This window comes from Gorilla gorilla, chromosome 5 (genome assembly GCF_029281585.2).
Source record: "Gorilla gorilla gorilla isolate KB3781 chromosome 5, NHGRI_mGorGor1-v2.1_pri, whole genome shotgun sequence".
In the NCBI taxonomy this organism is placed as follows: domain Eukaryota; kingdom Metazoa; phylum Chordata; class Mammalia; order Primates; family Hominidae; genus Gorilla; species Gorilla gorilla.
Genome location: NC_073229.2, coordinates 112,938,749 through 112,960,863, shown reverse-complemented (window position 1 = coordinate 112,960,863; position 22,115 = coordinate 112,938,749). Strand labels below are relative to the sequence as shown.

The window sequence follows — 22,115 nt, the reverse complement described above, 5'->3', positions numbered from 1 at the left end:
TGCATGTACTTAGTATTTGGTTTTCTTTGCTGTATGCTGTGTTAACGTCTGTACTTTCTGTCTTTTAAAATTACATTGCTATGGGTTTTTTTCTGCTATTGTCAGTCTCCTATTTTTGTTTTCCCTTTCTGTTGATACCTCTTTTTTTCTGTAACTCTCACCTTTAGTGAGGTTTTATATCAAAGCGGGCATAAATACATGTTTAGTCTACCATTTATCCTAAAATCTTTGAAACTTTTTATAGTGTGGTGTTGCATCTATTGGTTCCTATTAGCCAACAATTCAAGTAAATCAAGAAAGGGATAGTTGAGTGAAAGGGTGAGTGTATATAAAGTGGAGAACAAGTCCTGATGAAGCACAGGCAAAACCTGTTATCCATCCTCTGGTACCACAGAAACATTCCAAAGGCAAACGAATGGCAAAAGATGATGAGGATTACTAGTGGATCTACTTGTGAAAAAACTCCTTGGCCCAACTGTGTTTGGTGCTAGTTACTTAAAACTTAGCAAGAAGTTTATTCTGGTGTGTTACATTAATTATAATGAGTGAATTGAGGTTGAATAAAGGGTAGAAGATGTTAGTACTGTTGAAAAAAGAAGATACATCTATAGATATCTACATATTTGAGACAGAGTCTTGCTTTGTCGCCCAGGCTGGAGTGCGGTGGCGTGACCTCGGCTCAACTGCAATCTCCGTCTGCTGGGTTCAAGTGATTCTCCTGCCTCAGCCTCCTGAGTAGTTGAGACTACAGGCTTGTCCCACCATGCCTGGCTAATTTTATTTATTTATTTATTTTTGAGATGGAGTCTCGCTCTGTCGCCCAGGCTGTAGAGCAGTGGCGCAATCTCGGCTCACTGCAACCTCCGCCTCCCAGGTTCAAATGATTCTCCTGCCTCAGCCTCCTGAGTAGCTGGGAGTACAGGCACACCCCACCATGCCCAGCTAATTTTTGTATTTTTAGTAGATACGGGGTTTCACCATGTTGGCCAGGATAGTCTCCATCTCCTGACCTCGTTATCCACTGGCCTTGGCCTCCCAAAATGCTGAGATTACAGGCGTGAGTGTAATTAACACACCCGGCCAAATTTTTTGTATTTTTAGTAGCGATGGGGTTTCCCCATGTTGGCCAGGCTGGTCTTGAGCTCCTGGCCTCAGGTGATCCACCTGCCTCGGCCTCCTAAAGTGCTGGGATTACAGGTGTGAGTCACCGTGCCCGGCCAAGAAAGAAGATACTTTGAATCCTAGCAAGTTATTGAAGAATAGTGATAAAAAATACTATATTAAGATGATGATTCTGTTGAGAACAAACTCCCAAAAACCAGCTTAGGAGAAAGTTTTATTGTTTAGCTTTTGATTTAATATTCTACTTTCAGAGACATAACCATGTAACACATTCATAATTGGACATAGTTTACTTACTACTTTTATAAGAAGGAAAAGTTAATCAGTGGTTTAATCAAGGAAATAAAACAGGATATTTGTGTTTATAAAGAAGTACACTAATATCTTATTTTGACTAAGACACAGAGCAGTCATTAATCATCATGAAAGCCTGGATTCAAACAAAGTAGATTACCTTGCATTTACAGAATTATAGAACATCAGAGGTTATCTAGTTCACTCACTGGTTTCAAAAATATAAACTCCAATGTTCTAGGTTTCTGTGAAGTGCCTTAGGTGACTGCATGGAGGGATAGGTTACTAGGTCAGCATTCTGTTTCCATTGCAGTGCTGCTGATTTACTAATATTACTTTTATATATTGTGCTTGTAGATGAGATTATGTTTTAAAAAGGGCTTTAGCTGCTAAGTAAATGATGTTTGAATCAACTGCTTTTTTGAAAGGTCGCCAGTCATCTCCTTTAATTAAAAAATCAAGATAATTTTCACCCTTTTTTACTGGATCATTTAGCGTTAGTCTATATTCTGTTCACTCTTTCTTGAAGTACTTTCTTTTATGGCTTCTGTGACACCACATGCTCCTGATTCCTCCTAGTCTTTTGCCATTCTTTGCGGTCCCTTTCGAGCTCTTCCGTCTTCTACCAGCCATTGAAGTTTGGTGTTTGTCGGGGCTCAGCGCACCAGATTTCATTCTTTCTCATGCCCTACTCTTTCTAGTAGTCTCATCCATACCTATGACTTTAGTTCTTTTTTATCAGCATGTTACTGAGACTTCAGATTTCTATGTAAGCCCCAAATTTGGTTATCTTTTTGCCCACTCTGATACTGCCTTTTGAATTTCTCAAAAACATCAGAAACACAATACAGACAGTTCCCAGCTTATGATGGTTTGACTTATGATTTTTCTGTGGATAGTAATGCCGTTGTAAGTTGAGAAGCATCTGCATATCAAAGACAAACTCTATCTCTATTTCTGAAATGATCAAATAAGCAGACATACAAATGGGTTCTTTCCCAGCATTTCCACCTCAGTTACTAAATACAGTTACTTAAATCAGAAATCTAGCTGTCATCTTTGGCACCGTCCCCTTCCTTCATCTCCAAGTCTTTCTTTATCTTTTAAGTATCTCTTAAATTATTCCCTTTTTTCTCCATTGTCACTGCTACTACTCTAATCCAGTTTGTCATTCATTGCCTCTTGCTGGAACCACTACAGTGGCATCCTAACCAGTCTTACAGCATCCATTCTTGCCTCCCTCCAATCTTTTCTTCACTCCTTTTTTTTTTGTTTTTGAAATGGAGTTTCACTCTTGTTGCCCAGGCTGGAGTGCAGTGACGCGATCTGGGCTCACTGCAACCTCCGCCTCCTGGGTTCAAGCAATTCTCTAGCCTCAGCCTCCTGAGTAGCTGGGAATGCAGGCCCGCACCACCACACCCAGCTAATTTTTGTATTTGTAGTAGAGACGGGGTTTCACCATGTTGGCCAGGATGGTCTGGATCTCTTGACCTTGTGATCCGCCCACCTCCGCCTCCCAAACTGCTGGGATTACAGGCATGAGCCACCACGCCTGGCCCAATCTTTTCTTCTTTCCATATCGAGTGATCTTCCTTAATCTCTAGTGCTTTCTCCTTGTTCTCAGGTTAACCAACATTTCTCAGGAAACCAACATTAGATTTGGAGCCAGTTTACTTTTTTCTTTATCATATTTTGCCTTTTGGTTTCCCTGTGTGTTTTGCTGTTGATTCAAAAATAACTTTAATGTTTTTTATTTAAAGGTGGCTTAATTATATTATTCACAAACAGTGATATAAACAATAATATAAACAGTCAATTAGTCAGTTTGGGGTGCTGTAACAAAATACCATAAACCGAGTGGCTTATAAACAACAGAAATTTATTTCTCACAGTTCTAGAAGCTGGGAAGTCCAAGATCAAGGTGTTGGCAGATTCAGTGTGTGGTGAAGGCCTGCTTCTTGGCTTATGTTGTGTCCCACATGGCAGAAGGGGCAAGGGAGCTTTCCTGGGTCTCTTTTCTAAGGGTAGGAGTCTCATTCATGAAGGCAGAGTCCTCTTGACTTAATCACCTCCCAAAGGTCCCACCTCCTAATACCATCACATTAGGGGCTTAGGATTTAAACATAGGAGTTTTGGAAGGGACACAAACATCAGTCTGTAGCACAGTGTTTTAAAAAAATTTGAAATGTAACCTATACTTGACAAAAATACTTAAATATTTGAGAAAAACTTTGGTATTTTCTTCAAAAGGAAAAAATTATCTGTTTGTTTTCAGTATAAACTTATTTTCTTTCTAAGGTTTAAGGTTCAAGCTTTCCTCAAACAGAAATGATCATTTTTAAAAAGAACCACGATCAAATTGAATTTTCCATCTCATTATCAGCTTCTGTAATAAACTATGTTTTATTAGACTCCTATCTATATGGTTTTCAGTTCTGTGATTACACTTCCATTTTGAATTGCTAATTTTTGGCCATTCGTCACTTAAAAATGAATATTTTAACGTGATGATTTGGTATTTTAATATGCAGGTATTCGATCTTTTACATGATAGCTATTAGATTGTTTAATTTACAAAGTTGATAGTAAAATGAAATCTTATTTGTTTACTAGCTTTTATAAGTTGATTTTAGTGTAGATTTATGTAGCATATTACAGTTTTACATGTGGAAATAACATTAATTTTTAACCTTTTGAAAAATCAGCTTTGATTTTACTTTTATCATCTGGAGAAACTATGTTTCTAGACAAGAATTGTATGCCATTAATCTATCACTATGAAATAAAAACAGAATAGTGGATTGTATAATTGAAGTAAGAACAAAAATCTTGAAAGTATTTTTGTTTTATATTTAGAAAAATGGCTTTTCTTGTTGTACCCACTAACTCTACTATGGTTAGTAAAACATAATTGTTTCTATTGAGTCTAGAGTTATTTACTTTCAAGTAGTAGAGATATAATTGTTTTTTAATGTTTTCATCACTATTTTGATTTTCCTATAAGGTGGGACAGCTTGATTTTATGTATCTGGTATTCATCAGTTTGCATAGAAATTTAGAGTCAGCTTTGATTTTAATATTGCATTCTTTTGAAATATTAATATTTTTATTAAATCTTTACTACTGCCAGGTATATTGAATGTTATGGATAGATTGTAAAATGAAAATTGGAATTAGCCTAATACCTTGTCTTGAAGTACATGACAAATTAGAATGGTTTTCCTCTGTAGCAAGGATGTTACCATGGTGAGAGCTTCTGTTTCCATGACATTTGCTTGCATATTTTGATAGGTCTTCATTTGAAGAAGGGCTCTGTTTTCTGGCAGGCTGCAAAAGTGTCATTCTATCTTTTCTCAAAATGTGTTACTTTTATTGAAAAATATAATTTTCCAAGGAATTGTAATAGCAAAGTGCCAAGAAAGAAAATATACCTTATTTTATTTTTTTTTCCTTGTTCAACTTTTAGAGCACAGCAAAATATTCTTAGCTTGCTTTGTGTAAGGAATAAAAAGCAAAACATCATTTTCAAGTTTTTAAAATAAATATTTACTTTTTTTTGAATTTTGTTGGCAAAATAAACAGCTACAGATGCATAATTTGTAATCAGTCTCAGCTAGATATAGATATATCTGTACAACTAAAAGGAATTGCTAATGATGATATATTGGTAGCAGAGAAAGGGGAAATAAATATAAATAAGGACTTCACAAAAATGAAAGAAGCGGTGAATTCCTAGAGGGTAAATATACAGAATACCAAATCAGTTCTCATATAAATGATACATATTAAACACTTAATGAATTAGGGATAGTTCTTTTTATTAATAACTTATGTTTAATGTTGAAACATTAATGGTAGATTTTAAAAATTGTCATTTTACAGTGGTATAATTTTAATTTTTAAACTAGATAATACAATCACGTGGTTCAGAAATTTTAACATGTATTTAAAAAATACATAGAAGAAAATCTCCCTCTCATACTTCTTCCCAGTTTCTTTATATATATAGAAGCAAATACAAATGTGTGAATACATTCTTATTTTCATTCCACTTTTTCAAAAAGATAGCATATTATTTTACACTTTGCTTTTCAGAATTTGTCCGGGTATATTTTTAATGTCTATTTTGTTAGCGCTCTGATTTAGGCATCTAGGGAGGCATATTGGAATCATAGCAAAAATATAGGGTTTATTAATTGATATTTCTTATCCCTTATGCTTATAGCAATTCCACATTTTAGAAGGAAATATTTAAAAGCACACATTTTGTCTATGTAGGGTCAGAAAATTGATTTTCCTTTTGTTGTCCAAGTTCAGTGATAACTTTAGTGGCTCTTTCTACTGACAGACCAATTCATTCTGTAAGAGCTACAAACTGAAATAGTCTCTAAAGAATATGTATTTATACATGCTATTTCTTCTGCCTGAAACTATTTTCTTTTCTATATTACTCCCATTTATCCTTCAACTATCAAGTTAGATGTGCTTCCTTGAGGAAGCCTGGTTGTCTAGGTGAGCATGACTCTCCCCTGTGCCTCCACAGTATTCCCATTGGCCTCAAAGCACTTAACATGTATTAATTTTTAGTTATTTAAAAATTACCATTTCTCTTACTAGATTGTAAGTACCATGAAGACAGAGACCATCTCTGTCTCATTCACAGTGATATTTTTAGTGCTTGTAACAGTAGGGTGAATATTAAGTACTGTGCTGTACATGTAGGCAATCTGAATATCTGCTCCTCAGATTCACTGTACTTTCTCTTGTAGCTACTTAACTCATCCTTATTGCCTGTATAATTCTCAGCTTAAATTTTACTTCCCCTGGGAAACTTGTTTTTATCTTTTTGACTGTGTTACATTTCATTTTCTCAGCTATTATAGCACTCTGAACTTCATCTTTCATTAAATTCTTCACAGTTTTTTGTAACTGCTTATTATTTGTCTGAAACCCCCATTATCTTTATCTTACTGTCCTCTAGCACAGAGGTTGACACAGGCTTAGCAGTTGATCAATAGATACTGGTTTAAAAAAAAAGAATGAATGCATACTTTAGATCAGTGGTTCTCAACTGGCATGATTTTACTTCCCAAATAACATTTGACAGTATGTGGGGACATTTTTTATTATTTTGATTGGCCCATAGAGGCCAGGGATGCTGTTAAACCTCCTACATTGCACGGAACAGCCCCCACAACAAAGAGTCAACTGCCCCAATGTCAGTAGTACTGCTGTTAAAGAACCCTGCTTTAGACTGTGGATTTCTTTGCTTTCTCCATATTTTCTTAGATTTATAGATTTATAAATTTATAGGGCTTTTGAATATACTTGAACAGATATCTTAACCATTTTGTCTTTTTTCTTTAAATTCTATATTTTGTTACAATTTAACCTTTTGACGTATAGAAATTGTATGTATTTAGGGCATACAGCTTGATGTTTCGATATACATTGTGAAATAATCACTACATTCCAGCTAATTAACATCTGATATCTCTGTCTACCTGCCATTTTTGTACCCTTTGACCAGCATCATCCCATTTCTAGTTCCTTCCGTTTCCAGGCAGCCACCATCCTAATCTCTGCTTCTATGAGTTTGACTAATTGAGATTCCATGTATAAGTGAGATCATGCAGTATTTCTCTTTCTGGCTTATTTTTGCTTAGTACAGTGCTCTCCAGCTCCATCCACGTTACTACAAATGGCAGAAATTACTTTTCTGGGGGTAAGGCTGAATAATATTCTGTTATATGTACACCACATTTTCTTTAACCATTCATCCATCACAGGGCATTTAAGTTGCTTCCATATCTTCGCTATTGTGCATAAAGCTGCAGTGAATGGGAGAGAGCAGGTATCTCTTCATGATCCTGTTTTCAATACTTCCAGATACATACTCAGAGGTGGGATTGCTGAATCATAGGGTGGTTCTGTCTTTAATTTTTTGAGGAACCTCAATACTGTTTTCACTAATGGGCTGTACCAATTTACATTCTCACCAAAGTATACAAGGGTTCACTTTTCTCCATTTCCTTGACAACACTTGTTATTTCTTGCCTTTTTGATAATAGCCATCCTCGTAAATGTGAAGTGCTGTCTTATAGAGGTTTTGATTTGCATTTCCCTGCTGATTAGAAATGCTGAGCAGCTTTTCAATAGGTCTGTTGGCCATCTACTTTTCTTATTTTGAGAAGTGTCTATTCAGGGCCCTTACCCATTTTTAACAGGTTATTTGTATTTTTAATATTGAGTTGTATGATTTTATATATTGGATATTAACCCCTGTGGATGTATAGTTTGCAGATTATTTTTTCTCATTTCATAGTTGACCTTTCACCTTGTTTATTGTTTCTTTTGCTGTGCAGAAGGTTTTTAGTTTGATATAGTCCCACTTGTCTGTTTTTGCTTCTGTTGCCTGTGCTTTTGGTGTTATATCCAGAAAATAGTTGCCAAGACCAGTGTCAAGAAGTTTTTGTTTGTTTACTTCTAGGAGTTTTACAGTTTCCATTTTTGTGTTTAAATGTTTAATCCATCTGAGTTGATTTTTGTGTATGGTGTGCACCTTTTTGTCTTTCTGTTCACCCCGTACAATGTGGTAGTTAGTATATATCTTGGAATCTGGAATAAAATACTTGGGTCCAAATATCTTTTCTACCAATTTCTTTATGACTCTGTTTTGTGATCCATGAGAAAAGGGTACTATGTTAGATTGAACTACCTCATGGAGCTATTTTGAGAATAAAGTGATTTAAGAACACTCAAACCAGTAACTGGTGAAAAGTGAAAACTCAGTCGATGTTAGCCCTTAGAAGTTATTGCTGCCTTAATTATTCTGTGTAAAGGGCATAGCAGGGGATAAAACTAGAGAGGATGAATAAGGCTAGGTAAGTGGGCGCGGGGAGGTGGTCTTTGGTTGTTAGGTTGAGAAGCTTGTATTATTTTCAGTAAACCATCTAACCAGATGGATTCAGGATCAGTTGTATTTGATAGGGCCTGTTGATAATAGGGATAACAGTTAGGTTGATCACAATAGCCTGGGTGAAAAAGTAATAGAGGTAATTGGTGGAATATGGAATTGGTAGAGATCACATCAAAGATGATTCGAGAGTTTTGAACCTTTCTGGTTAGGAGCATTATGTTAATCAGAAATGGAAATCAGAATGGAGATGAACTAGTTTTTTGTTTAAGAATATAAATGATTCAGTTTTAGATTTAAAACTTTAGGCTGCCTTTAGGGTACTAATGAATAAGCCAGTGCCTGACATACTTTTATTTGGGAGAAAGTTAGGACAAAAGATGAAGATTTGGGAGTAATTTTCATTATAAGTGTATTTGGAGTCTTAGAGGAGTGGATGCTGTATAATGTGTAACAGTGAAAAGACAAATAATAGATTCTTGAAGAATGTGCGTTCATAGTTGATTCCATTGTTTTACTGTCTCTAGTAGCATTACTGTCTAGGATTTCTAAAGTTTACTTTAAAAATAAATGCTGTAATAAAACTAATATTATGGTAAGGACAGGGATCTTTCTTAGCTTCAGATGTGATCTTTATGAAGAAGGCATTATGTCTCAAGTTTTACTGTAGAACCTGGTGATAACTACTCACATTTTGCTAGTGGAAATAATAGAATAACATAAGCCTGCAAGGTGTTTTTAGATATCTCTGGTCTAGATATCCTGTTTTAGGCAAGCAAAATGCTGTTATTGCATTTTTACAAATGAGATAGATAAAGCCCACTTTGAACTTGCTTAAAATAATTACGTTAGTAGAGGCAAAGAGGGACTAAATACATTGCTCCTTTGCCGTTACTAATGCTAGCTTCATTTACATCAGGGTTTCTCAGCCTTGGCACCATTGACATTTTGGGCTAGATAATTCTTTGTTGTGGGCAGCTGCCCTGTGCTTTGTAGGATGTTTGCTAGCATATCTAGCCTTTAACCACTAGATGGCAGTAGCACCCCCTCCCCACCTCTTGTTCAACCAAAAATGTCTCCACGCATTGCCAAATATCCCTTGGAGGCAAAATCTCCCCTAGTTGAGAACCAGTGCTTTACACCACAAATATATATCACGTATACCTCCAGTTAGCTTCCTGTCCACTTTAGTTTTACAGACTTCTCTTTGGCATATGGCCATCTTCTACCTCTAAGCCAGGTTCTGTTCTCATCTGGTCAACACTTTCTTAAGCATCTTATTTTGCTGCTTGACGTTTACATTTATTATGTTTTTGACTTTACGATGGCAATGGATATCTTGGGTTATACTGGTAATTACGTTTACACCTAATATATCCCCAGTTTTTTTTTTAACAGCTCACCTCATACAATCAGATTTATTTCTATAAACTAAGTATTGTATTTATCAGTTAACTATAGCTCTGATAATTATTTTAACCTAGATACATGCTGGTAAATTGAATTATATTACTCTGACCATACACGAGAACATGTAGAATGGTGTTTTTATATCCTTGTTTATAGTTCAGCAAGATTCTGTATTTCAGGTTTCATAAATCATAAATATTTATTTCTAAAAGGCTTATTCAGTTTCTGTATTTGTAATATATTTGCTCTTATTATTTTGGGGATCATGAAAAAGGGATTATTTGGTAGTGATTTATATAATCTTTCATAAATATTGTTAGCTTATTTCATAATCTCAGATATTTCATTTTTAAATTAAGTATACCTGAGACAGATATTTTTGTAGTAAGTTTTGAAATTCTGTATTTTTAATTATTTTATTCAAGTATTTGAGCATTTTACTAGGTGTTTTATAGGCACAAAATTGATGTGATTTTTTCTGAAGGAGAATTACATTCTAATGGGTATTTCAATATATTTTACTCATAGAATCTGTGTCATTGTTGAATCTACATTCAATAACTGGGAGCTACAGTATTCTTAAAATACCATTTTCTAAATTAATTAATTAATTTATTTATTTGAGACAGAGTCTCACCCTGTTGCCCAGGCTGGCGTCCAGTGGTGTGATCTCGACTCACTGCAACCTCTGCCTTTCAGGTTCAAGCCATTTTCCTGCCTTGGCCCCCCGAGGTGGCTGGGACTACAGACATGCGCCACCATGCCTAGCTAATTTTTGCATTTTTAGTAGAGATGGTGTTTCATCATGTTGACCAGGCTGGTCTTGAACTCCTGACCTCAGGTGATCCGCCCACCTTGTTCTCAAAGTGCTGGGATTACAGACGTGAGCCACTGCACCTGGCCCCATTTTCTAAAATTTTATAATCATTAATTTTCATAAAGGTGCTTTGAAATTCCTAATAATATCAAGTCTAGTATTCCAAATTAATATGAATGATTTGGTGTGCAATGAGATGAGGAGTTACTTAAGTTTCTGAATTATTGCTATGTAAAAACAGAAGAGTTGATACATGTTGTTTTCTTATTAGACAAAATTGAGTCTTGATTTCCAGGCAAGAGAATGTGAATGGTATTTAATATCTATTATACAAATAAAATTACATATTAAAGCTTTTTAGAATTTATCATTAGGTACCTATTAGGAGATATTTTAAAACTATACCATCATTCAACTTTTCTAGATTTAATAACTTAGATTGATATTGGTTTCTAAGTGTTCTTGTAGTCACTTACTATAAACAAGTAGGAAACGGAACTAAAGGATGATTTGCCTGTAAGTATGAAATTTCCTTGGCAGAGGTTGAAAATGCGGTGGGATGTGCATAGTGTGTTTCAAGCTACACAAACTTACTGTTTTTCTTGGGCCTATTCTCTCTTGCTGACACTCCTTTCTCCCCTTACTTTTTTTGACCCTTTACTACTGTAATGAGCCACTGTTACTTAAAGGCCTGTGACTTTTCTGTCAAATAAGCTTTACTAGGAAAATGACTATATTTTATCAGATTCTCTTCATTAATGGGTTGACAATGGGAAAATGTTGCAGTTTCAACATTCCAAAAAAACTTATATTGAAAGCCAGTCTAAAGAGATTTATTTGTGATTATCCTGAAGCATGTATGTTACCTAAATAAATCTCTCAGGGCAAATATATGGAGGAAAATTTCCACTGAAAAATTATATATTTGATTTTATACTTACTCATGCTTCAATACAAAACTTGAGGGAAAATAATGTGCATTATTTTCTTACACGTGGCACAGTTAAAAGGTGTTTCCTATCAATTCCAATGATTTTTTCTTTCTTAGCAAAACTTAAGTTATATTGAATCGTCATTGTATGGACTTCCGTTTGAAGTAAGCAATCCTGTGATTATGATTTTTGCAGTTTTAAATAATTTATAAAAATCTGTTTGAGCTGGGTGCAATGGATTGCACCCTTCGTCTCAGCTACTCAGGAGGCTGTGATGGGAGAACTGCTTGAACTCAGGAGTTCAAGGCTGCAGTGCTATGACTGCACCTGTGAATAGCCACTGCATTCTAGCTTGGGCGAGATAGCAAGACTCCATATCTAATTTTAAAAATTAAATTAAAAATTTGTTAGAATGCAATTTGACTTGGATAATTTAAAAATACTAGTATTGAGACACTTAGCAATTTTTCCTTCCTAAGTATTTTTCTCATAATATGGCCCCACCCTCCATAATGCACACACTGAATTGGGAGACTTGCCTCTCCTTTAGCACATCCTATATTTCTCTACTCCTGTGTTTTTGCTCATATTTACTTCATGCTGCAAATCTGCATGAGTGAATATTACCCATCCTTCAAGGCTTACAATGTTCATTCCTCTATAATCAATTGTAAGACACTCAGGTAATACCTTTTCTTTTTTTACTTTGTACTCAGAATACATTTAAAATCCCCAAGTGAGATTTATCCCTGGGTTACAAGGTTGGTATAAACATATGCAGATCAATCAATGTGATATAACACAGTAACAGAATAAAAGCTAAAACCACATGATCATCTCCACAGATTCATACAAAGCATTTGGCAAAGTTCAACATCTTTTAGGACAAAAACTTCCAACAAAATAGGTATAGAAGAAAATTTTCTCAACACAAAGGCCATTTATGAAAAGGCCACAGCTAGCATCACAATTAATGGGGAAGAACTAAAAGCTTTTCCTGTAAAATCCGGTACAAGGCAAGGATTCCCCATCTTGGTGCTTCTGTTCAACATAATACTGGAGCTACTAGTAAGAGCAATCAGACAAGAAAAAGAAATAACAGGCATCTAAAATGGAAAACAAGTAGTAGAATTATCTCTGTTTGCAGATGACATGATCCTATATGTAGAAAAAGACTGTTACATCAAAAAAACCTGTTAATTCAATAAAGTTGTGGGATGCAAAGTTAACATACAGAAATCAGTTACATTTCTTTACACCAATCGATAACAGCCTATCTGAAAAGAGAATGAAGAAAACAATCTCATTTACAATAGCATCAAAAAGAATAAAATACCTAGGAATAAATTTAACCAAGATGGAAGAAATTGAAGATGATACAAATAAATAGAAAGATATTCCATGTTAATGGATTGGAATATTTACATTGTTAAGATGTCCATACTACCCAAAGCGATACACAGATTTGGTGCAATCCCTATCCAGATACCAATGACATTTTTTATAGAACTAGAGAAAAATAATTCTAAAATTTGTAGGGGACTAAAAACCCTGAAAGAGCCAAAGCAATTTTGAGAAAGAAGAGCAAAGTTGGAAGCATCACACTTCCTGGTTTCAAGTTATATTACTAAGCTCCAGTAATTAAAATGGTGTAGTACTGAAATAGAAACATACACATAGACCAGTGGACCAGAATAGAGGGCCCAGAAATAAATCCAAGCATGTATGTTCAAATTTTTGACATGGGCACCAAGAATACACAATGGGGAGAAGATAATCTTTTCAGTAAATGATGTTGGGGAAGCTTGAATATCCATATACAAAAGAATGAAATTGGACCTTTATACCATACACAAAAATCCACTTAAAATAGATCAAATACCTAACTGTAACACTTGAAACTGTAAAACTCCTAGAAGAAAACATAGTGGAAAAGCTCCTTGATGTTGGTCTTGGCAATGATCTTTTTGATGTTACATCAAAAGCTCAGCCAACAACAGCAATAATAGACAACTGGGACTACATGAAACTAAAAAGCTTCTGCACAACAGGAAACAATCAACAAAATGAAAAGGCAGATTGGGAGAAAATATTTGCAAAGCACATATCTGATAAGGGGATATCTATAATATTAAAGGAATTCACAACTCAGTAGCAAAAAACAAAACAAAAACAAATAATCCAAGGACTTGAATAGACTTTTTTTTTTTTTTTTTTCCAAAGAAGCCATGAAAGTGGTCAACAGGTGGCTGGGCATGGTGGCTCATGCCTGTAATCCCAACACTTTGGGAGGCCAAGGTGGGTGGATCACCTGAGGTCAGGAGTTTGAGACCAGCCTGAACAACATGGAGAAACCCCATCTCTACTAAAAAAAAGAAGAAAAAAAATACAAAATTAGCTGGGCCTGCTGGCACATGCCTGTAATCTCAGCTACTTGGGAGGCTGAGGCAGGAGAATCACTTGAACCTGGGAGGCGGAGGTTGTGGTGAGCTGAGATTGCGCCACTGCACTCCAGCCTGGGCAACGAGAGGGAAACTCCGTCTCAAAAAAAAAAAAAAAAAAAGGTCAAAAGGTGTATGAAAAGGTGCTCAACATCACCAGTCACAGAGAAATGAAAATGAAAACGTCATTGAGATATTACCTCATGCATATTAAGATGGCTATTATCGAAAATACAAGATAACATACAAAATAGTTGGTGAAGGTGTGGAGAGTAAGGGTGTCCCACTGTTGGTAGGAATGTAAATTGGTACAACCATTTTGGAAAACAGTATGGAGGCTCCTCAAAAGATTAAAAACAAAACTATTATATGACTCAGCAGTTCCTCTGAGTATATACCAAAAGAAATGACATTAGTACCTCATAGAGAAATGTATGCCCCCATGTTCATTACAGCATTATTTCCAACAGCCTACATATGGAAACCACCTAAATGTCCTTCAGTGGGTCAATGAATTAAGAAATTATGGTATATTTATGCAACAGAATATTATTCAGGCTTAGAAAGAAAGATCCTGTCATTTATAACAACATGGATGGAGCTGGAGGGCATTGTACTAAGCAAGATCAGCCAGACACAGAAAGAGAAATGGTGTGTGATTTCACTTACATGTGGAATCTCAAAAAGTTGAGTACACAGAAACAGAATGCAAAAAACACCTATTATGAAGCTACTTGGTTAATAAGCTCTTTTAAATGGGGGAGAAACAAACCCAGTTGGTAACTCATTAATAACAGCTTTTGATTATAGGTGATAAACTAATTCTGTACCTCCTTATTATAATTGAAACAGATATAAATTACTCTGTCAGTTCTAACTGTACAGTCTTCTGTGGTTAGAAATATGAAAAAATTAGCAAGCTCAGGTCAGAGGGAGAGCATGCTTTTTATCCCCCCTCTCAGTTGTGGGTATTCAAAGGGATTTGTTTTGTTGAAACTAGAAGCTACTGTTCAGGACTAGGAAGAAGGTTACCAGTGCTGAGGATGGGGGAGTTGGGGAGATGTAGGTTAAAGAGCACAAATTTGCAGTTACGTAGGCTGAATAAGTCTGGAGGTCTAATGTACAGCACAATGACTGTACTTAATAATATTGTTTTATATACTGGAAGTTTGCTGAGAGAGTAGATTTCAGATGTTCTTGACACACATGTACACACATACAAGGTAACTGTGAGGAGATGGATAATGTTAATTTGCTTTACCATAGTAATCATTTCACTATGTATATCAAACATTGTGTTATAATGTTATATACTTTACATATCAAAAAATTTCAATTAATTTTTCATTCTGTTGAGTAAATGCATTCCAATTAGGATACCTATAAAGTGAATATACAAATATATTGATTAGTGTGATTTATTTATATTTACATATTATATACATTAGGAAGTTATAATGCTTAAGAACAGTTATTTACAAAGCTTTTGTTTATTAAAATAATTTTTATAATCTCTAATTACATGGACAGTGTTGTACAACCACCTCCACTGTCTATTTCCAAAACCTTTTCTTCATCCCAAACAGAAATCATTTAACCACTAAGCAGTAACTTCCATTTTCTTCCATACTGTAGCCCTGGGTGACCTCTAATCTACTTTCGGTCACCATGATTTTTTTCTATTTTAAATATTTCATGTAAGTGGAATCATACAATATTTTCCTTTTGTGTCTGGCTTATTTCGCTTAGCATAATGCTTTTGAGGTTCATCCATTTGGCAGCACGTATCAAAACTTCATTCCTTTTTATATTTGGATAATATATGTATATACAACCTTTTGTTTATCTACTCACCTGTTGATGGAGACTTGTATTGTCTTTACCTTTTAATTTTTGTGAAGAATGCTTCAATGAACATTAACATACAAGTGTCTGTTTGAGTAGCTGTTTTCAGGTTTTTGGAGTGTGTACCTAGAAATGGAACTTCCGGGTCATGTGGTAATTCTGTGTTTGGCTTTTTGAGGTACTGTTAACCTTTTATCTATAGTGGCTGCACCATTTTACATTTCTGTCAGCAGTGTGCATGTTCTGATTTATCCACATCCTCACCAACACTTGTTAGTTTCTGTGTTTTTTTTTTTTAATTATAGTCACCCTAGTTAGTATGAAGTGGTATCTCCATTTGATTTTGATTGCATTTGTTTAATGATTAATGATAGTGAACATCTTTTCATGTGCTTGTTGGCCATTTGTATATCTTCCTTGGAGAAATGTTTATTCAAGTCTTTTGACTTTTAAATTTGGGTTTTGTTGTTGTTGTTAAGTTGTATCCATTTTAACAATATATTCTGGATATAAATAGATACATATCCAGGTTTATGTCAGATGTATAATTTGCAAACATTTTCTCCCATTCTGTAGGTTGTCTTTTCACTTTCTTGATAATGTTCTGTCATGCACAAAGGTTTTTAATTTTGATTAAGTCCAAACTATGTAGTTTTTCTTTTGTTGCTTATGCTTTTGGTGTCAAAACTAAAAATCTACTGCTAAATCTAAGATCGCGGAGCCTTATGTTTTCTTCTAAGACTTCTGTGGTTTTACATGTTACAGGTTGTTTATTCATTTTTTGTTAATCTTTGTATATGGTATGAGGTAGGCATTCAATTTCATAGTTTTACATGTGGAAAACCAGCTGCCCCACCTCTCTTTCTTAAAGAGAGGATTCTTTCCCTCATTGAATGGGCTTGGCATCCTTGTGGAAAAGAAATCAATTTGCTATAGATTTATGACTTTATTTATGTACTCTTAATTCTATTCTGTTGGGTCTATCTATTCTATTCTGTTTTTGTCTATCTTTATGCTAGTACCACCTGTTTTGATTACTGTAGCTTTGTAGTAAGTTTTGAAAAGTAAAAAGTGTGACTCTTTCAATTCTTTTCTTTTTTCAAGATTTTTTTTTTTACCAATAATTTTTTATTTATTTATTATTATTATACTTTAAGTTTTAGGGTACATGTGCACAATGTGCAGGTTAGTTACATATGTATACATGTGCCATGGTGGTGCGCTGCACCCACTAACTCGTCATCTAGCATTAGGTATATGTCCTGATGCTATCCCTCCCCCCTCCCCCCACCCCACAACAGTCCCCAGAGTGTGATGTTCCCCTTCCTGTGTCCATGTGTTCTCATTGTTCAATTCCCACCTATGAGTGAGAATATGCGGTGTTTGGTTTTCTGTGTTTGCGATAGTTTACTGAGAATGATGATTTCCAGTTTCATCCATGTCCCTACAAAGGACATGAACTCATCATTTTTTATGGCTGCATAGTATTCCATGGTGTATATGTGCCACATTTTCTTAATCCAGTCTATCATTGTTGGACATTTGGGTTGGTTCCAAGTCTTTGCTATTGTGAATAATGCCGCAATAAACATATGTATGCATGTGTCTTTATAGCAGCATGATTTATAGTACTTTGGGTATATACCCAGTAATGGGATGGCTGGGTCAAATGGTATTTCTAGTTCTAGATCCCTGAAGAATCACCACACTGACTTCCACAATGGTTGAACTAGTTTACAGTCCCACCAACAGTGTAAAAGTGTTCCTATTTCTCCACATCCTCTCCAGCACCTGTTGTTTCCTGACTTTTTAATGATTGCCATTCTAACTGGTGTGAGATGGTATCTCATTGTGGTTTTGATTTGCATTTCTCTGATGGCCAGTGATGGTGAGCATTTTTTCATGTGTTTTTTGGCTGCATAAATATCTTCTTTTGAGAAGTGTCTGTTCATGTCCTTCGGCCACTTTTTGATGGGGTCGTTTTTTTTTTTTCTTGTAAATTTGTTTGAGTTCTTTGTAGATTCTGGATATTAGCCCTTTGTCAGATGAGTAGGTTGCGAAAATTTTCTCGCATTTTGTAGGTTGCCTTTTCACTCTGATGGTAGTTTCTTTTGCTGTGCAGAAGCTCTTTAGTTTAATTAGATCCCATTTGTTTGACTCTTTAGGCCTGTTGAAATTTCACTTGAATTTGAAGAGCACGTTCTCATTTCTGTGGAAAATGCTGTTGGAATTTTCATAGAGATTGCACTGAATCTGTAGATTGTTCTGGGAGTATTGACATCTTAACACATTGAGTCTTCCTATCCATGAACATATGATGTCTTTCCATCTTTTTGTTTTTTTAAAGAAATCAGTGTTCAGTATACAGATGATTCACCTTGGTTAAATTAATTCCTACATATTTTGTTCCTCTAGATGCTATTGCACATTTTTTTTTTTTTTGAGACAGAGTTTCACTCTGTTGCTCAGGCTGGAGTGCAGTGGTATGATCATGGCTCACTATAGCCTTGACCTCCCAGGCTCAAGCAATCCTCCCACCTCAGCCTCCTAAGGAGCTGGGACTACAGGCATGTGCCACTATATTTGGCTAATTATTAAATTTTTTTGTAGAGATAAGGTCTTGCTTTCTTGCCCAGGCTGATCTCGAACTCCTGGGCTCAAGCTGTCCTCACACCTCTACCTCCCAAAGTGCTGGAATTACAGGCGTGAGCCACCGTGCCTAACCCTATTGTAAGTTTTTAAAAATGTCCTTTCCTTTTTTTTCTTTTGATTTTTATTGCTGGTGTATAGAAGCAAAACTGAATTTTTGTGTTGATAATTTCACCAAAAATAGTAAATTATTAGGAATACATTTAACAAAAGCCATGCAAGATCTCTATACTGAATACTACAGAACATTGTTAAGATTCATTTAAGGATGAGTAAATGGAGAGATTTACAGTGTTTATGAATCAGAAAATTCAATTTGGTTAAGATGTCATTTCTTCCCTAACCTATTGATTGATTCAGTGTAATCCTCATTAAAATCTCAGCAGGCTTATTTTTCATAGAAATTGGCAAGCTGATTTTAAAATGTATGTGGAAATGTAAATGCTACATTAGCTAAAAGTGTTTTGAAAAAGGAGAATAAAGTCTGAGGACTTACACAGCCTGTTTTCAAAATGTATAAAGTTATAGTAATTGAGACTATTCTATTAGCAGGAAGAAAGACATATATGTCAATGCAACAGATTAGTGAGAAAAGAAATTTGTGTGTGTGTGTGTGTGTGTGTGTGTATATACACACACATACGTACATACAGTCCTGTGCTTCATACCATAGAAATTAATAAAGCTGAAGTGGTTTGTATACCTAAAAATAACAGCTGAAACCATAAAACTTGTCTAAGAAAACATAGTAGAAAATTGTAATGACTTTAGGAAAATATTCCTTAAGTAGGTCACAAAAAGCACAAATTATATAATTTTTAAATGGATAATTTTGACATTACTAAAATAAAGAACTTTGGTCTTCAAAAGAAATTGTTTAGAAAATGAAAAAGCCAAAGACTTGTAGAAAATATTTGTAATACATATATCCAACCAAGACTATTTATTTACAATATGTAAGTAACTTCTTACAAGGCAGTAATGTGTCAAACAGCTCAGTGCAAACAAGAGTAAAAGGTTTGAAGAGACACTTCACCAAAGAAGGTATACAGATAGCAATAAACAAAAGAAAAGATCTTCATCATCTTTGTGTCATTAGAGAAATGCCAATTAAAATGATGAGACACACACTTTAGAAAGGCTAAGTTAAGAAGACTGACAATGCCTAGTCCAAGGCGGATATGGAGCAAATGGACTTCTCATTCATTTCTGGTAGGAATAGAAGATGTTACAGTTTGACAGTTCTAACAAAGCTAAACATGCATGTGCCATGTGATACAGTCATTCCACTCTCCTAGTTATTTACCCAAGAGTTAGGAAAACATGTCAATACAAATGTTCAGAGCAGCATCATTCATGATAGCCAAAAACTGGAAACAACCCAGATATCCATCACCTTGTAAATGTGTAAACAATTTGTGGTATGTACATACAATGGAATCCTAGTCAGCAATGAAAAGGAACATACTACTAGTATATGCACCAGGATAGATTCATCTCAAAAATCTTATGTAAAGTATTTCTTTATTTTTTATTTTTAAAGTATTTCTTATGTAGCTAGAAAAGGTACAGCTATAGTCATAGAAAGCAGATCACTGTTGCTAGAATGCTGACGGAGGGAATTGACTGCAAATGGCAGCAATAAATTTTTTCACATCCTTGAAATGTTCAATATCATGATTTTGGTCATCGTTACGTAACTGTATATATTTGTCAAGATTTGTTGGTTAATTTTATTCATTATAAATTATCCCTCCATAAAGCTGAACAAGAGAAAAAAACCTTTTTAAAAATGAAGCTTCTTTTAAGTCATAGGAAGGTTGGATAGAATCACTGGTTTTATTCTTTTTCTGGACTTTCACAAACAAGGGTCTACATGTCTTTGGTAGGAAAAGAAGAAAGGTCATCAATAAGAAGGTAGATATGTAGCCTGACTTGTTGGTTGAAGATTAAAATTATGTTTAGAAAAGAAGTAATTTTGCTTAATAAAAAGTTACATTAGGTTTAATACATTGAATGTTTAATTTTTAACTTCTTAGTAACGATTGTCATCATTTTAATTGGCTTTAGAAATACAAACCTGGTCGATGTGATGATATTTTGAAATGGAAGCCTCCCAGTCTGAATTCTGTGGATTTTCGTCTAAAAATAACAAGAATGGGAGGAGAAGGGTAAGTATGCACTTTTGTACTTTTTTGCGTGAAATAATACTGTTTGTATAAGGCTTCACCTCTTACAGGGTATTTCATATATACTTTACAATACTTTAAAGAAAGAAACTAAAATACTTTATTTTACAAAATATTTTACATATATACTTCTACATCAATTTCGTTTTCAGAGATTACTCCTTTGACCTGTGTCAGCTAACATTTAGCAGTTTCCTTTAAAGTTTACTGATCTTTGTTTTAAAATCATTTTCAATAACATAATAATATATTATTATATTAATAACAACAATATAAAAGGTAATAATAATATTAAAAAATGAATTTTGGCTGGGCGTGGTGGCTCATGCCTGTAATCCTAGCACTTTGGGAGGCCAAGATAGGCAGATTGCTTGAGCTCAGGAGTTTGAGAGTAGCCTGGGCAACATGACGAAACCCCCTCTCTACCAAAAACAGAAAAATTAGTTGGGCTTGGTGGCACATACCTGTGGTCCCAGCTACTTGGGAGGCTGAGGTGGGAGGACTGTTTGAGCCTGGGAGGCAGAGGTAGCAGTGAGCTGAGACTGCACCCTGCTGCACTCCAGCCTGGGTGACAGAGTGAGACCACTTCCCCCGCCGCACACCTCCCCCCAAAGAAAAGAACTTTGTTAAATTGTAAAGTGAAAATTTTACTAAATTTTGAGATTTTACTGAAAAATAATTCTCATATGAATTATAGATCTAGATATAAGATATGATCATTGGTATTATAATTAAGCATATCGAAATAAGTCTTTTACTTTGAAGGAAATTACTTCATGTTTGCATTTGCAGAGCAAATATTTTCTATACTTTTATAGGGTAAGTTCTTAACTGTTGACTTTCATTAAGATTTTTTATAATGTTTATTAAGTGTTAATTTTTTAATTTATTGGTTAATCTTCCTTTTATGACTTTTTTAGTTGCTATCTTAGAATAAAAGATGCTTTAGCATGAATATTTTCAACATTTTTCCAAAGCCTTGTTTTTATTTCACTTTTGTTCTATAACTTTTTAAGTATCTTGGCTAAGTAAATACATTACAACAAAATAAGAAACCCTTAATCAAGGAAATCAGAAAGAGAAAGTAAATAAGATAATACTAGCAAAGAGATTAAAGCTTACCAGTGCATCCTGTGAAATTTTTACTTATCAAAGGTAGAGCACAGATAGCATTTTTGCTAGCTGATGGAACAGGGGATATATGGAGTCCAGACTCCAAAAGATTAAAATATATTAAGAAACTATGCATTATCAAAGAAAGGAAACTGTGCATTGTGGTGAATCTTAAGTGAAAAGGTGGGTTTAATAAAGCATGTGGGTATTCGTTTTCAAACAACAGGGTATTTAACATTTTATTTGAGGCTGGGTGCAGTGGCTCATGCCTGTAATTCCAGCACTTTGGGAGGCCAAGGTGGGAGGATCACTTGAGGCCAGGAATTTGAGACCAGTCTGGGCAAAATAAGGAGGCCCTGTTTCTAAAACAAACAAAAATTAGCCGGG

The 22,115-nt window shown here is 34.9% G+C and overlaps 1 protein-coding gene across 2 annotated transcripts in view; it reads left to right on the top strand.

The window, feature by feature from the left end:
• RNGTT (RNA guanylyltransferase and 5'-phosphatase) overlaps positions 1-22,115 on the top strand; it is a 350,620-nt gene that overhangs the window by 170,546 nt on the left and 157,959 nt on the right. For both annotated transcript variants that reach the window (XM_019030091.3, XM_055391168.2), the window contains one exon: positions 20,497-20,597. In XM_019030091.3, coding sequence (XP_018885636.2) covers positions 20,497-20,597 — 101 coding nt within the window. The remainder of the gene's footprint in view (positions 1-20,496; positions 20,598-22,115) is intronic.